The sequence below is a fragment of the Mercenaria mercenaria genome, unplaced genomic scaffold (genome assembly GCF_021730395.1).
Source record: "Mercenaria mercenaria strain notata unplaced genomic scaffold, MADL_Memer_1 contig_1969, whole genome shotgun sequence".
Taxonomy (NCBI): domain Eukaryota; kingdom Metazoa; phylum Mollusca; class Bivalvia; order Venerida; family Veneridae; genus Mercenaria; species Mercenaria mercenaria.
In genome coordinates, this window is record NW_026459992.1 from 6,094 (window position 1) to 31,333 (window position 25,240).

Genomic DNA, 25,240 nt, shown 5'->3' on the forward strand with positions numbered 1-25,240 from the left:
GGCATAATTTTGTAAAAAAGCAAAATAGAGTTATGGAACCTGTGCAATGTAGATCAGTTCATCACAGTGAATAAGTGTGTGAAGTTTCAATCCATTCCCACAAGTGGTTACTGAGTTACCAGCTTACATACAAAACCTTAACCAAAAATTTCTAAGTCGAAAAAGGGGCATAATTTTGTAAAAAAGCAAAATAGAGTTATGGAACCTGTGCAATGTAAGTCAGTTTGTCACAGTGAATAAGTGTGTGAAGTTTCAATCCATTCCCACAAGTGGTTACTGAGATACCAGCTTACATACAAAACCTTAACCAAAATCGGTTAATCTATGAATAGTCGAGCTAAAAAGAAATGATAATAATGACTTTGTTGCAAAATTCCAGATTTTTGTGATTTTTCTTTCATTTTATGTAAGAGTGACAAATGCCAGTCTATTTTACAGATTTTATCAGAGAACAGATTGTAATATTATATGAATATAGTGAATGAAGTTTGACTGTATATCACACTATCTACTACATATATATATATATTTTTAATGTCACACCGACACATGATAGATCATATGGCGACTTTCCAGCTTTAATGGTGGAGGAAGACCCCAGGTGCCCCACCGTGCATTATTTCATCACGAGAGGGCTAATGGGTAGAACCACCGACCTTCCGTAAGCCAGCTGGATGGCTTGCTCACATGAAGAATTCAACGCCCCGAGTGAGGCTCGAACCCACATCGATGAGGGCAAGTGATTTGAAGTCAGCGACCTTAACCACTCGGCCACGGAGGCCCCTAGATATAATCTAAACATCCTTGTAACTAGTTTATGAGGGGTGATCTAGAATTAAATGGATTATGCCCATATCTTTCTTAATATTAAATATGTTTTCAATTGAAACCTCACAATGAAGAGAAGGCCCAGACTTTGAAGATGTTCTTCTCCATCTGATCAGGACAACGTGCCTGCACACACCACTTTGCTAGAGATAGGACTTACCGGATTCCAGCTCATTTAGCACCCAGCATATTCACTGGACCTTGCCCGTCCCACGCTGTGCACGGGGTACTCTATAGAGCAGTGGATTGCTAGACATAAGAAGTGCATTTCGTGTAAGGGCAATTACTTCGAAAAGTGACATCTCAAGCACTTGTTGAACCGCCGTTACATAATGTTGCGGACGTCATTTACTATTAATCAATGTGCCCAGACAACCTGATATCAATTTTTTGTTTAAATAATTGACATCAATGTTTGATGTACTATTGTCATATAATTTTCAGGAACTTTGCAATATAGACTGAACAACTATATATATAAATTCTACAAATAAATGTTGTATTTCCTATAAGAAAGTTGCATATCCAGTCCAGTTAATTATGGATTAAAAATAAAAACAAAGATTTTTATTTGATGTCTTTTACCAAATTATAATCCATTTTACCAGCTCATAATGATGCCACAATGTTTATGCTGGAATATATTATTTATAGACCTTTATCACATCTTATTGCAAGGTAAAGTATATGGTAAGATTAGTGTAACAAGAGGTTCATGATGACCCTGGATCGCTCACCTGAGTAATATGAGCCACATGTTTCAAATGGCAAACTGATGCTAAAATATTAAGAAGGTAGGTCAGTAAGTCACATTTAACTTAACTGAAAGTCAGTTTTAAGATCGGTGTGCAAAGCTGTACATTGTCATCCAAATTTCAAGGCTGTATCTTAAAAAACACGAAAGTAGGTCTGTAGGTCAAGGTCACAGTCAAGTGATCCCTAATCGCTTGGGGTCATCAGGTAATTATAATTAAACAGTCTAGGAAATATGATCTGATAATTTTTGAACTTTTTTTTCCTACATAACTTGTATTTTTATTACAAGTCACCCCTGGGGCAGGGCCTCTTTTCACCCAAGGGGCATAATTTGAACAAACTTGTTAGAGATCCACCAGGCAATGTTACATACCAAATATCAAAGGCCTAGGCCTTGAACTTTCAGACAAGGAGATCTTTAATTTTTTTTCCTGTATAAGTCTATGTTAAAATCGGTACCCCAAGGACAGGGCCTCTTTTCACCCTAGGGACATAATTTGAACAATTTTGGTAGAGAAACACTAGGAAAGGCAACTTACTTAATATCAAAAGCCTAGGCCTTGCAGTTTTAGGCAAGAAGATTTTTAAAGTTTTTTTCCTATATAAATCTATGTAAAACTTGAGACCCCCCTCGGCAGGGCCTCTTTTCACCCCACGGGCATAATTTGAACAATTTTGGAAGAGGACCACAAGGCAATGCTAAATACAAAATATCAAGGGCCTACGTCTTGTGGTTTTAGACAAGAAGATTTTTAAAGTTTTTTACTATATAATTCTATGTAAAAATAGTGACCCCCCAGGGCAGGACCTCTTTTCACCCCAGGGACACAATTTGAATAATCTTGATAGAGGACCATTAGATGATGTCACATGCCAAATATCAATTAAGGCTCTACGCCTTGCGGTTTTGGACAAGAAGACTTTTTAAGTTTTTCCTTTTGGTTGCCATGGCAACCAGAGTTCTGCATGGAATTAAATTCTTTGAACAATTTTGAAAGGGGACCACCCAAGGATCATTCCTGTGAAGTTTGATATAATTCTGCCCAGTGGTTTTCAAGAAGATTTTTTTAGAAAATGTTGACGGACTGTGTGCAAGTGATATCATATTTGATCTGAAATGATCATAATATATAATCTAGCCTTATACATGTATTTCAATAATCCATTAAAACTGTGAATTTGAAACTCTCACTTGTTTCAGCAGATATTTTAAAAGGTTAATTAAATAACAGGTATGTTGCCTAAAATTAAACAAGAGCTCCACCAAGCGAGACAATGTATGTCTGAAGGGTTTTATCAGAGGACGGATGTAAAATTTAAAGAATAAGCAAAATCTAAAAAACTTATTTTTGGCGGGACAGTTTTTTTTTTTTTTTTTTGGCAGGGTGTGTGTGTGTGTGCAATGGTGGTGGTGACATAATACTGAAGGTTAGGAAACTAAATAATTTTTTTGATGGGGGAGAAGGGGTGGGGGAAGGGGTTTAAAGGTGGTAGGGTGCAGTGGATTGTTGCAGTGACAGGATACAAAAGGGCAAGAAACATGCAAAACAATCATCTCATCACCACCTGCCTATATTTTAAGTTTTCAAGTCAATTTAATAGTTTTTAAGTTATGCTCTGGACACAAAATATGATAGGCAGATTTGACCTTGCTGTGGCCTTGACCTTTAACCTACCACCCTGGTTCATGCACTTTGCACATTGTCTCATCATCACCTATCTATATCCCAAGTTTGAAGTCAATACCTTGCATGGTTATTAAGTTACGCCTCAGACTAAATATAATTGACAGATTTGATCTCAATTTGTGACCTTAACCTGAAATTTACATGCCAGATTCATGTGCTCTGGTTCATGTTGTACTCCGGACAGGAAATGTGATCGCCAATTTAGACCCTATAGCTCAATTTGTTACCTTGATCTACAGAGCTGTGTCAAGCACTCTACACATCGTCTCGTGGCTATCTTCCTATGTCCCAAGTTTAAAGTCAATATCTTTAATGGTTATGAAGTTATGCTCCGGACAAATGATTATAATGGACAGACAGATGGACGCATGCAAAACGGTCCTATAAAAATGTTTCCCCTAATCCTATCAGAACAGTATTACCAGTAATACCATGCATAACAATTCTTCATGTATACCATATTTTGTTAACTGCTGAATCAAAACATACAGTACAAATAATATCAACTTTTAATATTTTATCCTCATTTTAATCTTATACAATATATATACTCTTTTGCATAGATTGACAAACAAGAGGGCCATGATGGCCCTATATCGCTCACCTGTTATCATTGCACTTGAGGACAAGAAGGTCCTCAGAAAAGATATCTCAGTCCAAAGGACAGGAACAACAAAGGGAAGAAATTTAACCAAAAAGAAAAAAAAAAATTCTTACAAGGTATAGATATGTCAAAATACACCTAAAAATTGGAGGTATCATCCATGTTGTACCACAGAAAAGTGGTCTCGGTTTTTCCCTACAGCCAATAATAAAAAAGTTACTAAAAATAAGCTATTTATAGTAACGTAAAAGGGAAGTAATAAAAAAAAAAAGATTGTAAGTGAACAAAAGAAGGATCTGCCAAATAAATCTGCTGACATAAATGAAATTTCAGATCAGTATCTTCGTTAGTTACGGAGATATACCCATTTTAATTTGAAATAAAGGGAGGTAATTTGACATAAAATCAGTCCATAGTTATCTACCCTGATTGTCTCAGTCCAACTCATAACAATAATGAAATTTCAAATAAGTCCTATAAGTACTTACTGATATAAATCCATTTTGATTACAATCAGGGGAGGTAATCAGATATAAAATAACTCTGGAACCTACGATTGGATCTGATTTGTCATGGAATCCAAGATTTATTGTTGTTGAAGATATTTTGGAAGTTTGTATCAGATAAAATCATAAATGAAGTCTCTATATGGCTGCAAAAGCCAAAATAGCCAATTTTGGACCTTTAAGGGGCCATAACTCTGGAACCCATGATGGAATCTGGCCAGTTCAAAAAAGGAAGCAAGATCTTGTGGTGATACAAGTTGTATGCAAGTTTGGTTAAAATCAAATCATAAATGAAGCTGCTATTGTGCAGACAAGGTCAAAATAGCTAATTTTGGCCCTTTCAGGGGCCATAACTCTGGAACCCATAATGGGATCTGGCCGGTTCAAGAAAAGAACCGAGATCTTATGGTGACACAAGTTTTGTGCAAGTTTGATTAAATTCAAATCATAAATGAAGCTGCTATTGTGCAGACAATGTCAAAATAGCTATTTTGGCCCTTTCAGGGGCCATAACTCTAGAACCCATAATGGGATCTGGCCAGTTCAAGAAAGGAACCGTGATCTTATGGTGATACAAGTTGTGTGCAAGTTTGGTTAAAATAAAATCATAAATGAAACCACTATCGTGCAGACAAGAAATTGTTGACACACGGACTGACGACGGACGAAGGGTGATCACAAAAGCTCACCTCGTCACTATGTGACAGGTGAGCTAATAAAAACTCTAACTCAATCATAAATATAAAACCAAAGACCTATGAAAAAATAATTGCACCAATAATACTATTAAACAAGCACATGTAAATTAAAAATCTGCCACTAAACATCACTATCTTTAAACTTTGCACGTTTCGCATACAGAGTTTCCCATTTCTGAACTTTTCGTATACACATAAAGTAGTATATATTCTTACAGCAACCTTGGTCAAACGGATTATACTCATCATCAAGATATTTTAGATATGTGATTCTCTCCCTTGATGCAACCTCCCACGTCGTGAGTCCATAAGCCATGAGATAAGTATGGAATATAAGGAGGCCCACCACAACTGGGCCACTTATTACTAGAACTACTGTGTCTAAAAATAGCACAAGATTTGTATGGAACCAGTCTGCCCATGTGTTCTCTGTTATAAAACTTTCCCTGAAAACAAAAGTATAAATGTAACTGAAGTGTCTTGTACAATATATGCAAATTCTAACAGTCTAGTACAAAGGTATTGATATTAAACATGGAAGATTACCTGCAGACATATACAAACAAAAGGTCTAAGTCACTCAACTGAGGATGACTTTGACCTTCTGTCATTCCTCCTGATCATGTTTGGTGAACATCCATTTAGTAGTCAGGCTATGGAACAAGTCTGATGATGGTCCATTAAGCAGTTAGGCTATAGAACAAGGTTGGTGAAGGTCCATTGAGCAGTTAGGCCATGAAACAAGTTTGGTGAAGGTCCATTAAGCAGTTAGGCTAAGGAACAAATTTGGTGAACATTCACTATGAAGTTAGGCCATGGAACAAGTTTGGTGAAGGTCCATTAAGCAGTTAGGCCATGGAACAAGTTTGGTGAAGGTCCATTCAGCAGTAAGGCTATGGAACAAGTTTGGCGAAGGTCCATTAAGCAGTTAGGCTATGGAACAAGTTTGGTGTGGATCCACTAAGCAGTTAGGCCATGGAACAAGTTTGGTGAAGGTCCATTAAGCAGTTAGGCTATGGAACCAAAGCCAAGTTTGGTGAAGGTCCATTAAGCATTTAGGCTATGGAACAAGTTTGTTGAAGGTCCATTAAGCAGTTAGGCCATGGAACAAATTTGTTGAAGGTCCATTAAGCATTTAGGCTATGGAATAAGTTTGGTGAACATTCATTAACCAGTTAGGCCATGGAACAAACTTGGTGAAAGTTTGGTGATGGTCCTTTAAGCAGTTAGGCCATGGAACAAATTTGGTGTGGATCCACTAAGCAGTTAGGCCATGGAACAAGTTTGGTGAAGTTCCATTAAGCAGTTAGGCAATGGAACCAAAGCCAAGTTTGGTGAAGGTCCATTAAGCATTTAGGCTATGGAACAAGTTTGGTGAACATTCATTAAGCAGTTAGGCCATGGAACAAACTTGGTGAAATAGAGAAAAGTGGAAACTTCACAGGTTGCTCAACATGACAAAAACGAAAATGTTGCAGGCTCGGTTTGACTGAGCCTGTTCATGGACGGTAGTGGAAAGTTTGGTGAAGGTCCATTAAGCAGTTAGGCTAAGGAACAAATCTGGTGAAGGTCCACTAAGCAGTTAGGCCATGGAACAAGTTTGGTGAAAGTCCATCCTGCAGTTCATTAGAAGATGTTTAAATATTTTTTCTATCTTTTAGGTGGCTTTAAAAGAGGTAAAGCAGAACCATTTGTACAGACTTGATAGAGGTTCATGCAAGGATACAATAGGTTGAGTTTGATCACCAAGTAGTTCATGGAAGGTTTTTCTGTTTTGGTTTAGCTCTGGTGGCTTTTAAAAGGGGTCAAGCAGAACCACTTGAAAAAAGTTGAGACAGAGCCTTACAAGGCATCAACAGACCAAATCTAGTCTTCAAGTGGTTCATGACATTGAATTGTTTAAAAAAAATTATGTTTTTATCTCTGATGCAAGGGCCAAGTGAAACCATTCAAATGAGAACCATTAGAGAATGCTACACACCAAGTTTGGCAAAGATCGATCAAGGTTCATGAAAAGAGATCATTTAAATTTTTTTCTGCTTTTTGCTCCGGTGTCCACCAAATTCTGTCAAGTGGCACCATTTGAAAAAAACTGAGAGAGGACCATATACGGGTGTTGCAAATTAAGTTTAGTAAATGTTCATCAGGTTGTTTGTGAGAAGTCATTTCCTTTTTCTATTTTTAGCTCTGGCCAGACAGCAGAAACATTTGGACAAAGCTGAGTGAGAACCATACAAGGATTCTACAAACTAGGTTCATGAAGAACCATCAACTTAACTTATTCATTAGTTGTTTAATGTTTTTTATTTCCATTTTCAGCTCTGATGGCCCATGAAAGGGGCAAAATGGAACCATCTGAACATCCTTGAGACAGGACCACACTAGGATGCTACAGACCATGTTTGGTATCATGACAAAAATTAGTTTATAAGGGTTTTCCCTTTTTAGCTCTGGTGGTCCTTGAAAATAGCCAAGCATAATGGTTGGAACAAAATTGAGACAGGTCTATTCAAGGATGCTTCAGACCAAGTTTTGTTAAAGATCAAGCAAGTGGTTTGCAAGAAGCTGTTTAAAGTATTTGTATTTTTAGCTCTAACAGACCATAAATGGAGCAAAGCTGAACCATATGGATAAACTTGAGAGCAGTCCAACCCAAGATGCTGCATAACAAGTTTATTGTAATTCTGACAATTAGTTTCAGAAGAGAAAATGTTTACGTAAAAATGTTGGTACAGGATGACAGACACAGGCTGATGAATGCCAGATCATCCACATATGCTTCAACAGCTCACCCTGAACAAAGTTCCGCTACTATTGACTGTATTTCTCCCTATGTTGACAATATTTATTGTCCGACTCAAAGCTATGTCCTGTTTATATAATATCACAAGAGACAAACGGAAATTTACAGATTATGAGAATAAAATTAAAATAATTAATACTGTAGCTTGTTAAAGGGGAAAAAACCTTTATTTTGAACAAGGAGTTAAAAAGAAAGTCACATATTCAACACACTTCCACATAATATGTGGTCAAATTTCATCTTTCATAACTACAAATACCAATACAAAAGTTGTTAACTAATGTGAAAACATTTTTCTCTCAACAGCCTTCTTTTTGCAAACTGAAGATTCCAAAAAATGACTTTGTTGTTTCAATGCAAGACTGAAGCCGAATGAATTGATCAAGTCCAATTTGACTGGATATGAAAAGCTTTTAACATTTCAAATTCATATGTCAATAGTTTTAATCTCAAAATGGGCAGATGGTTAATTCTCTACCACAGTTTCATGTGAGGAAATTGTCAATTAATTGCCTTGAACAAACTAGTGTTCTTCTCCTCCTCAGTTTCATGTAAGGATATTTCCAATAACCTGCCTAGAACAAACTAGCAATGTTTAGAGAATATCTTCTCCAATATTAAATAACTTTAATTATATAAACTGATTTAAAACTAGGGGTGTAACGATACATTGGAATATTGATGCACTACAATCCTGGGTGTCCCGATAGTATAGTCACGATCCAATAACAATCGCCGATTGTTCCTTCTACAATTGATAGTTTTGAAATTTTTAGTGAATACATAAATAATCAATTTATAAACCAAGAAACAAAGCCAGCTTTCATTTGCGCCTCGGAAATGTTATGTCTCCATTACAATAATAAACCACACAGAATTAAACTACCATAAAGGACTGGGAAGTCTTGGAGATAATTAGTAAAGTTAGTTTCTTAGAAACTTTGATTAAATATATTTGAATAACCTGTTTATTTTAAATGAGAACAAGAGTGCAAGAATGTCACAATATAAGCCCGTCACAGCAAATTTCTTTAATCAAGCACCTGTATTTGCAAATGGAATTTTAATTTTGTGGTTGTTTAGTAATCACTGTAAGTGTTTTGTTTTTCTAAGTCCACAAAAAAAATTCCTTACCAGGTAGAGATACCTTAAAATACACCTAAAATTGGAAAGTAACATCTATGTTGTACCACAGAAAAGTGGTCTTGGTTTTTCCCTATGGTCAATTATAAAAAAGTTACAATATAAGTTATTCATAGTAACAACTAAGGGAAGTTAATCTTAAAACAAGAGGACCATGATGGTCCTGAATCGCTCACCTCTTCCCACATGACCCAGTTTTGAGTATGACGTCGTTTTTTCTATTATCTGACATAGTGACCTAGTTTTTGAGCTCATGTGACCCAGTTTTGAACTTGACCTAGATATTATCAAGATAAAAATTCTGACCAATTTTCATGAAGATCCATTGAAAAATATGGTCTCTAGAGAGGTCACAAGGTTTTTCTATTATCTGACCTACTGACCTAGTTTTCGAAGGTACGTGACCCTGTTTTGAACTTTACCTAGATATCATCAAGGTGAACATTCTCACTAATTTTCATGAAGATCTCATGAAAAATATGGCCTCTAGAGAGGTCACAAGGGTTTTCTATTTTTATACCTACTGGCCTAGTTTTTGACTGCACGTGACCCAGTTTCGAAACTGACCTAGATATCATCAAGGTGAACATTCAGATCAATTTTCATGAAGATCCATTGAAAAATATGGCCTCTAGAGAAGTCAAATTTTTTAAATAATTTTAGACCTACTGACCTAGTTTTTGACCTCAGTTGACCCAGTTTCAAACTTGACCTAGATGTCATCAAGATGAACATTCGGACCAACTTTCATACAGATCCAATCTAGGTCACACGGTTTTTCTATTTTTAGACCTACTGACCTAGTTTTTGACCACACATGACCCTGTTTCGATCTTGACCTAGATATCATCAAGATGAACATTCAGACCAACTTTCATACAGATCCCATGAAAAATATGGCCTTTAGAGAGGTCACAAGGTTTTTCTATTATTTGACCTACTGACCTACTTTTTGAAGGCACGTGACCCACTTTCGAACTTGACCTAGATATCATCAAGATGAATATCTGACCAATTTTTTATGGAGATCCATTCACAAGTATGGCCTCTAGAGAGGTCACAAGGTTTTTCTATTTTTAGACCTACTGACCTAGTTTTTGACCGCACATGATCCTGTTTCGATCTTGGCCTAGATATCATCAAGATGAACATTCAGACCAACTTTCATACAGATCCCTTGAAAAATATGGCCTTTAGAGAGGTCACAAGGTTTTTCTATTATTTGACCTACTGACCGAGTTTTTGATGGCACGTGACCCACTTTCGAACTTGACCTAGATATCATCAAGATGAACATTCAGACCAACTTTCATACATATCCCATGAAAAATGTGGCCTCTAGAGGTCACAAGGTTTTTCTATTATTTGACCTACTGACCTAGTTTTTGAAGGCACGTGACCCACTTTCGAACTTGACCTAGATATCATCAAGGTGAACGTTCTGACCAATTTTCATGAAGATCTTGTGTAATATATGGCCTCTAGAGAGGTCACAAGGTTTTTCTATTTTTAGACCTACTGACCGAGTTTTTGAAGGCACGTGACCCAGTTTCGAACTTGACCTAGATATCATCAAGGTGAACATTCTGACCAATTTTCATGAAGATCTTGTGAAATATATGGCCTCTAGAGAGGTCACAAGGGTTTTTTATTTTTAGACCTACTGACCTAGTTTTTATCGGCACGTGACCCAGTTTCGAACTTGACCTAGATATCATCAAGGTGAACATTCTAATTAACTTTCATAAAGATCCCATGAAAAATGTGACCTCTAGAGTGGTCACAAGCAAAAGTTTACAAACGCACACACGCACGGACGCACGCACACACGTACAGACGACGGATGCTGCGCGATCGCAAAAGCTCACCTTGTCACTTTGTGACAGGTGAGCTAAAAAAAAAATTAAAAAAAAAAAAAAATTTAAGTCCACACAAAAATCTTTACCAGGTACAGACTGGTCAAAATACACCTCAAAATTGGATGTAGCATATGCATGTTGTACTGCAGAAAAGTGGTCTGGATTTTTCCCTACGACTAGTAATGAAAAAGTTACAATATAAGCTATTTATAGTAACAACAAAGGGAAGTAATTCTAAAGAAGGGAGCTGCGCATGACACTTCATCTCATGATGGTGTAAAATTGTGTCAAGTTACATCAAAATCCCTCCAAGCATAAGAAGAAATGCTTCGGACAAAGTCATTCTTGTATCTGACCTTTGGCCTCTAAGTGTGACCTTGACCTTAGACTTAGGGACCAGGTTCTTGCGCATGACACTACGTCTCGTGTTGGTGAACATTTGTGCCAAGTTATATTAAAATCCCTCTATGCATGAAGAAGAAATGCTCCGGACAAGGTTTTCATCCTTGTATCCTTTGACCTCTAAGTGTGACCTTGACCTTAGACCTAGAGACCTGGTTCTTGCGCATGACACTCCGCCTCGTGGTGGTGAACATTTGTGCCAAGTTATATCAAAATCCCTCTATGCATGAAGAAGAAATGCTCCGGACAAGGTTTTCATTTTCTTGTATCCTTTGACCTCTGTGACCTTGACCTTAGACCTAGCGACCTGGTTCTTGCGCAAGACACTCCGCCTCGTGGTGGTGAACATTTGTGCCAAGTTATATCAAAATCCCTCTATGCATGAAGAAGAAATGCTCCGGACAAAGTTTTCATTCTTGTATCATTTGACCTCTAAGTTTGACCTTGACCTTAGACCTAGGGACCTGGTTCTTGCGCATGACACTCCTTCTCATTATGATGAACAATTGTGCCAACTTTCATCAAAATCCCTCCATGCATGTAGAAGATATGCTCCGGACAAAGTCTGTGGACGCCAGGGGTGTTCCCATAATACGTCCCATTTTTCAAACGGGTGGATAAAAAAATGTTAAAAATATTTAATGTTAGATTTATTTCTGTGCATTTCAGTTATACAAACATCTCAATGTGTATTAACAGCAGTTATAAACAGTGCGGTGTCTTACACTGTGTAATAATGCCAGTTGGTAGTTTTACCGTATAAAACAGGGTGGCCGATAACTATTGCAATAGTATCGCAATAGTAACCTGCAACAGAATAGTATCGCAATAGTTTTCAGCAATATCAATAGTATTGCAACAGTCAAAATTGGCCTCCATAGTCACCCCTATTTAAAACTAATTTGACTAATTCAGGGCATTTCATGTCCTCATCCTGTTGTATTTATCTAACTGCCGCATTTCATTTCATTTTACAACCCATAAGAAAACTGACACCTACCAGATGATAACAAAAGTCCAGAGAATGAGCACTGCTGTGGTAAACAGGAACCACCAGAAATATCTGTGATTTCTCTCGCCGACACAGGTCTCTAACCATGGACAATGATGATCATATTTCCTTATACAATTCTTGCAGTCTTCACAATGCTTGCTTCTTAATGGTGGCTGTCAAAGAAAAGAAACATTAGTACTATCTTTGTGACATTTATTCAGATGACTTTCTGGTACAAATTATGCAGAAATGACACAAGATGATTATTTTACTGATGTCTCATACATCAATAGTGTTAACATATATTTTTGCTGAAAGATGAGTTATTACTTAATCATTTGTAAAACACTACTCATTAAGAAATGATTTGTAGCAGAACATGGTTAAATATTCACAATGGAATCATTATGTTAACACGTGCAAATAAAGAAAAACCTTCTGATTATGTGACAGGATTTTTCTGTCTGCTAGTGGTACTTGCTATAATTTTCATAAAACATTTTATCTCATGTTTTACCTGTATCTTGCAGCAAACACAGAACCTGTATTTATATCTACTATTTTACATGTATCGCACTGTAATCACAGAACCTTTATTTATATCTAATATTTCACATGTATCTAGCAGTAATCACAGAACCTGGATTTGTCTCTAATGTTTTACCTGTACCTCGCAGTAATCACAAAACCTGTATTTGTCTCCAATGTTTTACCTGTATTTCGCAGTAATCACAGAACCTGTATTTGTCTCTAATGTTTTACATGTATCTCGCAGTAATCACAGAACCTGTATTTGTCTCTAAAGTTTTACCTGTATCTAGCAGTAATCACAGAACCTGTAATTCGTCACTAATGTTTTACCTGTATCTCGCAGTAATCACAGAATCTGTATTTGTCACTAATGTTTTACCTGTATCTCGCAGTAATCACAGAACCTGTATTCGTCACTAATGTTTAACCCATATCTCACAGTTATCACAGAACCTGTATTTGTATCTAATGTTTTACCTGTATCTCGCAGTAATCACAGAACCTGTATTTGTATCTAATGTTTTACCTGTATCTCGCAGTAATCACAGAACCTGTATTTGTCACTAGTTTTACATGTATCTCGCAGTAATCACAGAACCTGTTTTTATCTCAAATGTTTTACCTGTATCTAGCAGTAATCACAGAACCTGTATTTGTCATTAATGTTTTACCTGTATCTCGCTGTAATCACAGAACCTGTATTTGTCACTAATGTTTTACCTGTATCTCGCAGTAATCACAGAACCTGTATTTGTATCTATTCTTCTTATCTGATGGTTGACTGAGGTCAGTGAGTGGTATGCTACATTCTGTTCCCCCTGATTCTGGTTCCTCCTCGGACAGTTCAGCATCAGCATCAAAATCTAGATTCACTTGTCCAGAGTTCTGAAAATAAAATACAGAATACATATACAATAATACATGATCACTCCCTGAACTTGTTTCTAAATAAAAATCATATATGATCACTTCCTGTCCTTGCTTTCTACTAAACAACATAAATCATCATTTCCTGACTTTGCTTTCTACCTACAGAACACAAATGATCATTTCCTCAGCTAGATGTCTACATATAGAACACACATGATTATTTCTGAAGCTTACTGTCAACCTAAAGAACATACATGATCATTTCCTGAGCTGGCCGTGTACATACAGAACACACATGATTATTTCTGAAGCTTGCTGTTGACTTACAAAACACACATGATCATTTCCTCATATTGCTGTCTACCTACAGAAAAAACATGATTATTTCCTCATATTGCTGTCTACCTACAGAAAATACATGATTATTTCCTCATATTGCTGTCTACCTACAGAAAATACATGATTATTTCCTCATATTGCTGTCTACCTACAGACAAGAGGGTCATGATGACCCTGTATCACTCACCTGAGTAATATGAGCCATAGGTTTAAAATGGCACACTGATGCTAAAATATTAGAAAGTAGGTGAATAGGTAATATTTTTGTTCACTGAAAGTCAGTTTCAGGACTGGAGTGCAAAACTGTACATTTCATCCAAATTTCAAGGCTGTATCTTTATAAAAAAAAGTATGTCAAGGTCACAGTCACTAGTCGCTTGGGGTCATCAGGTAATTATAATTAAAAAGTCTAGGAAATATGATCTGATAATTTTGAAGTATATACATGTATTCCTATATACATTTGTAACTCATATAACAAGTGTCCCTAAAGGCAGGGCCTCTTTTCACCCAATGAGCATAATTTGAACAATGTTGTTAGAGATCCACTAGGCAATGCTACATACCAAATATCAAAGGCATAGGCCTTGAACTTTCAGACAAGAAGATTCTTACTTTCCCCCCTATATAAGTCTATGTTAAATTATGGACCCCCAGGGCAGGGCCTCTTTTCACCCAATGGGCATAATTTGAATAATTTTGGTAGAGGACCATAAGGCAATGCTACAGACTAAATATCAAAAGCCTAGGCCTTGAAGTTTCAGGCAAGAAGATTTTTAAAGTTAGAAGTCTATGTAAAACTTGAGACCCACACCCCTCTGCCTGGGCAGGGCCTCTATGCACCCAAGGGGCATAATTTGAACAATTTCGGTAAAGGACCAAAAGGCAATGCTTCGTACCAAATATCAAAGGCTTAGGTCTTGTGGTTTTAGACAAGATTAAATGTTTTAAAGTTTTTTCAATTATAAGTCTATGTTAAACTTGTGACCCCCAGGGCAGGGCCTCTTTTTACCCCTAGGGCACAATTTGAATAATCTTTATAGAGGACCATTAGATGATGTCACATGCCAAATATCAAGACTCTATGCCCTATGGTTTTGAACAAGAAGATTTTTAAAGTTTTTCCTTTCGGTTGCCATGGCAACCAGAGTCTGCACCGAATTCAACTCTCTGAATAATTTTGAAAGGGGGTCAATAAAGGATTATTCCTGTGAAGCATGAAATTTCGTTGTTTAGGTCAAAATGGCAATTTCATAGGGTTCTAAATTCGTGGCTTTCAACTTTTGAACATAAAATGAATGGGAATTTTACTTGTTCATTAGGATTAAATTTTATGGCTAGACTCTACCATGAAATCCACAAAAAGTAGCCCCCCACGAATATTAATGATTTCACAGTATTTCCTCATCTTGCTGTCTGCCTACAAAAATTACATGATAATTTCCTCATCTTGCTGTTTATGGTGACTTATTACCTACAAAAAATATACGATCATTTCCTTACCTTGCTGTCTACTTACAGAAAATACATAATAATTTCCTGGGTTTGCTGTCTACCTACAAAACATACATAATAATGAACATGTCATTGATCATTTCCTTAGCTTGCTATCTACCTGAATAACATAAATGACCAACAAACATGATCATTATCTGAGCTTGCTGCTCTTTTACAAATCATACATGATCACTTCCTTATATTTCTTACTTCCTACAGAATGTACTGTAAGATCATTTAAATTCTTAATCACGATCATTTGTGGTTTCAACTAAAATCAGCTATTTTGGGACATGAATTTGTTGATTTCAAACTCAATAGATGAATCAAATGGGAATTTTATGTCTTCATTTAGATTTCAGTTGCCTGATGAAACACAAAATTAATAAGCACTTACAAATCAGAAATCGTAAAATGCCACAAAATTAAGGGTATTAACTCCAGAGAAAAATCCTGAGCCTGAACATTCCAATGATATGCACAACTAGGTTTGGCAGTGGTAACTCCTGTAAGGTTTGGTTGAATTCCAACTGGTGGTACAGGGGTAGTAGCGCACAGATATCAAAGAATATGTCAAATCAAGGGCCATAACTGTGCTAAAAATAATTGAACCAGAAGATGTAGATGGTATGTATAACTAGTCTTGGCACTAATGACTCCTGTAAGGTTTGAAGTAAATCTGCCCAATGGTGTAAGAGAAGATGCCAAAATATTAAATTTGACAAATAATGGGTCATAACTCCCCTGGAAATCATTGAACTGGATTAAGCCGGAAATATATATAATAAGACTTGGCACTGACCACTCCTGGAAATCCACCTTGTTATATAATGAAGTGACCAAAGCATCATTAAATTTGAAAAATCAAGGGCCATAACTCTGCTGAAAATCACTAAACTAGAACATGCCGATGCTTTGCACAGCTAGTCTTGGCAATGATCACTCAAGTGAAATTTGTTGTAATTCCTCCTAGTGGTATCAGATGTAAAAGAAAAGACAAATCAAGGGCCATATCTCCACTGTAAATCACTGAACCAAATCATGCCAACAATATGCACAATGAGGTTCAACACTGATTACTCCTGTAAGGTCTGGTGGAAATCTGCCCGATACTACAAGAAAAGTTACCAAAACATGATAAAACTTGATAATCAAGGGCCGATAACTCAACTGAAAATCACCAAACTGGAAAATGTCCAAAATATGCACAACAAGGCTTAGCAATGAACACACTTGGGAAGTTTGGAGTAAATCAAGCTAGTGGTGTTGGAAGAGTTGCCAAGACAAACTTTGTGACAGACAGACAGAAGGAAGGATAAACAAAATGGATCTTTATTATTTCTTTTGTTATTAACTGCCCAACAAGCGAAACAAGAGCTGTCTGATGACAGCGCGCTCGACTATTCGAAGAACTGATTGAAGAATGGGGTCAAAATATTTCCATGGATATTCAGACAAAAGAAATAAATAGATTAGACAAACAATGTTCCTGTATTACTTTGATTTCGATAAGTCTTGCACTAAATCGCAATATATGAGCCAATTTCAAAGTCCAAAAAGGGCCATAATTCAGTCAAAATAGTTATGTACTCTTGCCTACAGATGGAAATCATAATGATAAACAAGTGTTCGAAGTTTAAAAGCCATATGTCAAATAGTTTTGACAAAACATGGACTTGTATGAAAACAGAACCAATTTCAAAGTCCAAAAAGGACCATAATTCAGCCAAAATAGATGACAGAGTTATGTTCTCTTTCCTACAGATAGAGACTAATATACTAAACAAGTGATAAAAGTTTCAAAGCCATACGTCAAACACTTTACAAAAAATATGAACTGGTACGAAAAACTTAACCAAGATTTCTAAGTCAAAAGAGGCCATAATTCAGCCAAAATCCTTGATGGAGTTATGTACTCTTGCCTATAACTGGACATGGTGATGGTTAACAGGTGTTGAAAGTTTCAAAGCTTTATCTCAAAAGACTTTGTCAAAATATGAACTGGTACGAAATATTAACCCAGATTTCTAAGTCAAAAAGGGCCATAATTCAGCCAAAATCCTTGATGGAGTTATGTGCTCTTGCCTATAACTGGACATGGTGATGGCAAACAAGTGTTGAAAGTTTCAAAGCTTTATCTTTAAAGACTGTCAAAATATGAACTGGTACGAAATATTAACCCAGATTTCTAAGTCAAAAAGGGCCATAATTCAGCCAAAAGCCTTGATGGAGTTATGTGCTCTTGCCTATAACTGGACATGGTGATGGTAAACACGTGTTGAAAGTTTCAAAGCTTTATCTTTAAAGACTTTGTCAAAATATGAACTGGTATGAAAAACTTAACCATGATTTCTAAGTCAAAAGGGGCCATAATTCAGCCAAAATCCTTGATGGAGTTATGTGCTCTTGCCTATAACTGGCCATGATGACGGTAAACAAGTGTTGAAAGTTTCAAAGCTTTATCTCAAAAGACTTTGTCAAAATGTGGACTGGTACGAAAAACTTAACCAAAGTGTGACGCCGACGCCGACGCCGACACCGACGCCGACACCGTGGTGAGTAGGATAGCTCTACTTATTCTTCGAATAGTCGAGCTAAAAAAGTAACCAATAGGCAGCACTGAGAGAACAGAATTTACCTTTACCTATTGTCCACAGTACCCTACAAATGGTCTCTCATTTGCTCGAACAGACAGACAGCACTTAATCAATATGTCTCCCTACTATGTACAGTCAAACCTGTCTATAAAGACCACCTATGGGAGAGCCGAAATGTGGTCTTTATTGGGAGGTGGTCTTAATTCACAGGTTAAAATACACTGTAAATGTAAACAAGAGCTGTCCGTAAGACAGCGCGCTCCACTATTCGGGGATTGACAGTAAAATGAATATATGTCTGAATAAGAGACCTTTACTATAAAAGGAAGATACACCAAGGGGGATAATTCTATCAAATACACAAATTAGAGTCATTAGTATTGTTACAACAAATACAGATGATGATGGCAAAGATATATTTTGAGTTTCAAGTCATTATCTTATATAGTACCAAAGATATGTCCAGAAAACAAAGTTTATTAAAAGGATTTAAGTATAAAAGGGGCATAATTTGGTCAAAAATACAAATCAGAGTTATGGGGATTGTTATCACACATGCAGATGATGCTGATAAAGATACATTTTAAGTTTCAAGTCTTTATCTTATATTGCATTAAAGTTACATCCAGAAATCAAAGATTGCAAAAAAACTTTAAGTATAAAAGGGGCATAATTCTGTCAAAAATACAATTAGAGTTATGGGGTATGTCACCACACATGCAGATGATAATTATGAACAAATGTTTTTAATTTCAAGTCATTATCTTTTAAAGTACCAAAGATATGTCTATTAATAAAGCTTTTGAAAAAATTTAACATGAAAATAATTCAAAGTATAACTCCTTGGTGACCTTGACCTTGGGTATAATGGGCCAAGCCCCTACACATACCTTGTTTGTATGCTGGAAAATGTTTATGTGAACTTACAGTATGATATAAGCAAAAAGTAACAAAGATATGACAGAAAAACAAAGGTTGTCGAAAAACTTTAACCTAAACAAGAGGACCATGATGGTCCTGATTCGCTCACATATCCCCACATGACCCAGTGTTGAACTGAGTATGACGTCGTTATTTCTATTATTTGACATAGTGACCTAGTTTTTGAGCACATGTGACCTAGATATCATCAAGATAAAAAATTCTGACCAATTTTCATGAAGATCCATTGAAAAATATGGCCTCTAGAGAGGTCACAAGGTTTTTCTATTATTTGACCTAATGACCTAGTTTTTGAAGGCACGTGACCCACTTTTAAACTTGACCTAGATATCATCAAGGTGAACATTCTCACCAATTGTCATGAAGATCTCGTGAAATATATGGCCTCTAGAGAGGTCACAAGGTTTTTCTATTTTTAGACCTACTGACCTAGTTTTTGACTGCACGTGACCCAGTTTCGAACTTGACCTAGATATCATCAAGGTGAACATTCTGACCATATTCATGAAGATCTCATGAAAAAATATGGCCTCTAAAGAGGTCACAAGGTTTTTCTATTTTTAGATCTACTGACCTAGTTTTTAACCCCACGTGACCCAGTTTCGAACTCGACCTAGATATCATCAAGGTAAACATTCTGACCAATTTTCATGAAGATCCATTGAAAAATAGGGCCTCTAGAGAGGTCACAAGGTTTTTCTATTTTTAGACCTACTGACCTAGTTTTTGACCCCACGTGACCCAGTTTTGAACTTGGCCTAGATATCATCAAGGTGAACATTCTGACCAATTTTCATGAAGATCCATTGAGAAATATGGCCTCTAGAGAGGTCACAATGTTTTTCTATTTTTAGACCTACTCACCTAGTTTTTGACCCCACATGACCCAGTTTCGAACTTGACCTAGATATCATCAAGGTGAACATTCTGACCAATATTCATGAAGATCTCTGAAAAATATGGCCTCTAGAGAGGTCACAAGGTTTTTCTATTTTTAGATCTACTGACCTAGTTTTTAATCCCATGTGACCCATTTTCGAATTTGACCTAGATATCATCAAGGTGAACATTCTGACCAATTTTCATGAAGATCCATTGAGAAATATGGCCTCTAGAGAGGTCACAAGGTTTTTCTATTTTTAGACCTAATGACCTAGTTTTTGACCCCAAGTGACCCAGTTTCAATACTGGCCTAGATATCATCAAGGTGAACATTCTGACCAATATTCATGAAGATCTCATGAAAAATATGGCCTCTAGAGAGGTCACAAGGTTTTTCTATTTTTAGACCTACTGACCTAGTTTTTGACCCCACGTGACCCAGTTTCGAACTTTACTTAGATATCATCAAGGTGAACATTCTGACCAATTTTCATGAAGATCTTGTGAAATATATGGCCTCTAGAGAGGTCACAAGGTTTTTCTATTTTTAGACCTACTGACCTAGTTTTTGATGGCACGTGACCCAGTTTCGAACTTGACCTAGATATCATCAAGATGAACATTCTGACCAACTTTCATAAAGATCCAACAAAAACTGTGACCTCTAGAGATGTCACAAGGAAAAGTTTACGCACGGACGGACGACAGACGCTGCGTGATCACAAAAGCTCACCTTGTCACTAGGTGAGCTAAAAATAACCTAAGTACAACACCTTGGTGACCTTAACCTTGGGTATAATGGGCCCAGTCCCTATACATATTTTGTCTGTATGCTGGACAATGTTTATGTAAAGTTAGAGTAAGATATAAGCAATAGTAACAAAGACATGACAGAACAAGAGGACCATGATGGTCCTGAATCGCTCACCTATCCCCAAATGACCCAGTGTTCAACTGAGTATGACGTCGTTATTTCTATTATTTGACATAGTGACCTAGTTTTTGAGCACATGTGACCTAGATATCATCAAGATAAAAAATTCTGACCAATTTTCATGAAGATCCATTGAAAAATATGGCCTCTAGAGAGGTCACAAGGTTTTTCTATTATTTGACCTAATGACCTAGTTTTTGAAGGCACGTGACCCACTTTTAAACTTGAACTAGATATCATCAAGGTGAACATTCTCACCAATTTTCATGAAGATCTCGTGAAAAATATGGCCTCTAGAGAGGTCACAAGGTTTTTCTATTTTTAGACCTACTGACCAAGTTTTTGACCACACATGACCCAGTTACGAACCTGACGTCTAGATATCATCAAGCTGAACATTCTCACCAATTTTCATGAAGATCCATAGAGAAATATGGCCTCTAGAGAGGTCACAAGGTTTTTTCTATTTTTAGACCTACTGACCTAGTTTTTGACCCCACGTGACCCAGTTTCGAATTTCACTTAGATATCATCAAGATGAACATTCTGACCAATATTCATGAAGATCTCATGAAAAATATGGCCTCTAGAGAGGTCACAAGGTTTTTCTATTTTTAGATCTACTGACCTAGTTTTTAAACCCACGTGACCCAGTTTCGAACTTGACCTAGATATCTTCAAGGTAAACATTCTGACCAATTTTCATGAAGATCCATTGAAAAATATCGCCTCTAGAGAGGTCACAAGGTTTTCCTATTTTTAGACCTACTGACCTAGTTTTTGACCGCACGTGACCCAGTTTCGAGTTGACCTAGATATCATCAAGGTGAACATTCTGACCAATTTTCATGAAAATCCATTGAGAAATATGGCCTCTAGAGTGGTCACAAGGTTTTTCTATTTTTAGATCTACTGACCTAGTTTTTGACCCCACATGACCCAGTTTCGAACTTGACCTAGATATCATCAAGGTGAACATTCAGACCAATATTCATGAAGATCTCATGAAAAATATGGCCTCTACAGAGGTCACAAGGTTTTTCTATTTTTAGATCTACTGACCTAGTTTTTAACCCGTCGTGCCCCAGTTTCGAACTTCACCTAGATATCATCAAGATGAACATTCTGACCAATTATCATGAAGATCCATTGAGAAATATGGTCTCTAGAGAGGTCACAAGGTTTTTCTATTTTTAGACCTAATGACCTAGTTTTTGACCCCACGTGACCCAGTTTCGAACTTGACCTAGATATCATCAAGATAAACATTCTGACCAATATTCATGAAGATCTCATGAAAAATATGGCCTCTAGAGAGGTCACAAGGTTTTTCTATTTTTAGACCTACTGACCTAGTTTTTGACCCCACGTGACCCAGTTTCGAACTTGACCTAGATATCATCAAGGTGAACATTCTGACTAATTTTCATGAAGATCTTTTGAAATATATGGCCTCTAGAGAGGTCACAAGGTTTTTCTATTTTTAGACCTACTGACCTAGTTTTTGATGGCATGTGACCCAGTTTCGAACTTAACCTAGATATCATCAAGATGAACATTCTGACCAACTTTCATAAAGATCCCATGAAAAATGTGACCTCTAGAGTGGTCACAAGCAAAAGTTTACGGACGCACGGACGGACGACGGACACCGCGCGATCACAAAAGCTCACCTTGTCACTTTGTGACAGGTGAGCTAAAAAACAAAGCTTGCCAAAAAAAAACTTTAACCTTAAAAATAACCTAAGTATATCACCTTGGTGACCTTGACCTTGGGTATAATGGGCTCAGCCCCTACATATGCTTTGTTTGCATACTGGACAATGTTTAAGTGAAGTTACAGTAAGGTATAAGCAACAGTAACAAAGATATGATAGAAAAACAAAGGTTGCCGAAAAACTTTAACCAAGAAGGGTCAGACGCTGACGCCGGGGTTAGTAGTATAGCCCCCCTATTCTCTGAAAAGTGGAATTAAAAATGGGAAACAAAACATGTGATCCTTAGAGCCAGGTGGTCTCTCTTCAGAGGTGGTCTTTAACACAGGTTTGACTGTATAGGACATAATGAAAATTATCCTTCAATATAGCCTGATGAATGCAGTTCATCTAAAATTCTGATATCAACCTACGAAGTGTTATGATTATAAGAGAAAGCAGTCATCAGTAAAGTGGAAACATGGAGAATGTTTCACAAACATACAAACATATGTCCAGGAATTAACACCACTCTTCACTGAAGATGTATTGAAAACACAGTTGGCTACAATAAAGAATAGCAACCCCGGCTGATTTTTAAACTTACTTAAATTCCAGAAACAACCTGACAGTTATTAAGAGCTCTTTATGAGCTTTACAGAACACTAGTCTTTTTCTTTTTAAAATATCTAAAAAATAACTAGAATGTGTCTGTAGGACACAAGGTGTGCCCCCCACTGGTACATTTGTCATAAATGAGGGCCAATAATTCAAATGTTTGCAGTCTTAATGGGGTATAGCCTCAACAATCATTTTATGAAAAGGATTCATTATTCTAGGCCCTTTACTTTTTGAGCTATGAGCATCACAAACAAAAAATCCACTATTTTGGTTATTTCACGGGCCATAACTCTGTAATAAGAGCTAAGATTCTCAAGAGGAATGCCAAGTGTGCAAGTTCACATCATGATAAAGACTCCAGCAAGGTTTCCTGAATTTACATCTGATACTTTTTGAGCTAGGCACATAATTTAGAGATGGTACCTACCCAAATAAATCAAAGGGGGACAACTCTGAATTGATCAATAAACTGAAGCCAACATTAAACATTGATCAAAAGTGAAAGAAAAATCAGATAGGTCCTTTTTCAAACAACTTATCAGGCAGACAAAATATGACCTACATTTGTTTAAATCCCTTTGTATTCAATATACAATATGCACGCTTTTCTCATGACTTACACTGACAGTAATTTTGTAAGTTGTAGTGAGGCCCTGATAGAAAGTTTAGTAATGCATGAAGATTATATAGAATAATGCATACCTTCCTTTGAAGAAAATTAACGACATTAAGAAACGTTATTAAGTTTTGATCTTTTAGCCAAAGTTGTTTATTTATTGTTCTCAATGGTGATACATTGGTTTACACAACATTTATATATCAAAATGTAAAATGTATATATCCAACAATGAGAAATAACAAAAAAAGTTAAATTGGTAACACAAAAATTCATTGTCGTCAAATATGATTACAATGTTTTAAGGTAGTGGTTGTAATTACTACATGTTAAGGTAGCTGACAGGTAATGACTCTATGTAATGTATTTTAAGCAATTCTCAATTTAAACATTCTCTGGAGGGAACTAGCACGATCATTTGCTTTCCTTGAAAAACGAATAAATGCTGAAAAAGCATATGGAGATTACTCTATTTGATGATTTTCGTTACAGGTCAACTACCCTAAACAAACTAAAAGGTGTTTTATTTATTGTTGAAAACAAAGTAATCGGATAATTTCAGATATCAACATTAAATTAAAACTTATACTGTTTACACAACTTGAAAAAAGGTTTTTGTTGGGGCCTCTCATTTACAAATATATCAACAATTATCACCTGAATTGAGTGCATTCATGAGTGGAAAATATTGATGATAAAATGGTGTAGGGGTTTGTTTACAATATAAAATCTTTAATAACTTCTTTAAGGTACATTTTTGGTATGGTTTTGGTAAGCTTATAATAAAGAGCATGTCATTCTCATTCACTCAGAATTTTTTCAAGCGTTTTAGACTCTTGGCTAGTCTTGGAATTTGACTTTATTAAAAGACAAAAGGAAGTTCAGTATAGGCTCTTTCAAAATGTTGAAAGTAGAGTAAACTTACCTTATACTCTATTGAATTTATTTAGCTGTGGGAGCATTTGATATAGACTATAATTGGAGAAGTCCTAAAATCTTTGGAAAACGGTCAATACAAGAGTTGTCCATTTTGCTTCAGATATTTTGAGAAAGTCATTTTTTAGATATCAAATATTTCTATTTTTGACATGGAAAAAGAGGAAAACCATAAATATATTTAGAAAATTGGTGCACTTAGCTATCATTTCACTCTGAAAAAAACCTATAAAGATGAATTTGAATTTTTTAGGTACCATCTCTACATAATTAGGTAAAAAAGTGCATTTTTTTACTATTTCAGGGGCCATAACTTTAAAAATAGGGGGTGGAGCCAGCCAAAAAATTAGAGGTGTGCAAGTTTATATCATGATTAAGACTTATGCAAGTTTTCAACCATTTATATTAAATACTTTTGAGCTAGGTGCATCACAAGGTGAAAATGTGTATTTTTTACTATTTCAGGGGCTATAACTCTAAAAATAGGGGGCAGACCCAAA

At 36.3% G+C, this 25,240-nt stretch overlaps 1 protein-coding gene across 1 annotated transcript in view; it reads right to left on the minus strand.

The window, feature by feature from the left end:
* Nucleotides 1-1,355: 1,355 nt before the first annotated feature.
* Nucleotides 1,356-25,240, minus strand: part of LOC128552038 (palmitoyltransferase ZDHHC12-B-like) — a 30,007-nt gene continuing 6,122 nt past the window's right edge. The window contains exons 3-5 of the mRNA XM_053533036.1: nt 13,533-13,697; nt 12,288-12,454; nt 1,356-5,526 (exon numbers count right to left, since the gene is read on the minus strand). Coding sequence (XP_053389011.1) covers nt 5,202-5,526; nt 12,288-12,454; nt 13,533-13,697 — 657 coding nt within the window. The 3' untranslated portion in view covers nt 1,356-5,201. The remainder of the gene's footprint in view (nt 5,527-12,287; nt 12,455-13,532; nt 13,698-25,240) is intronic.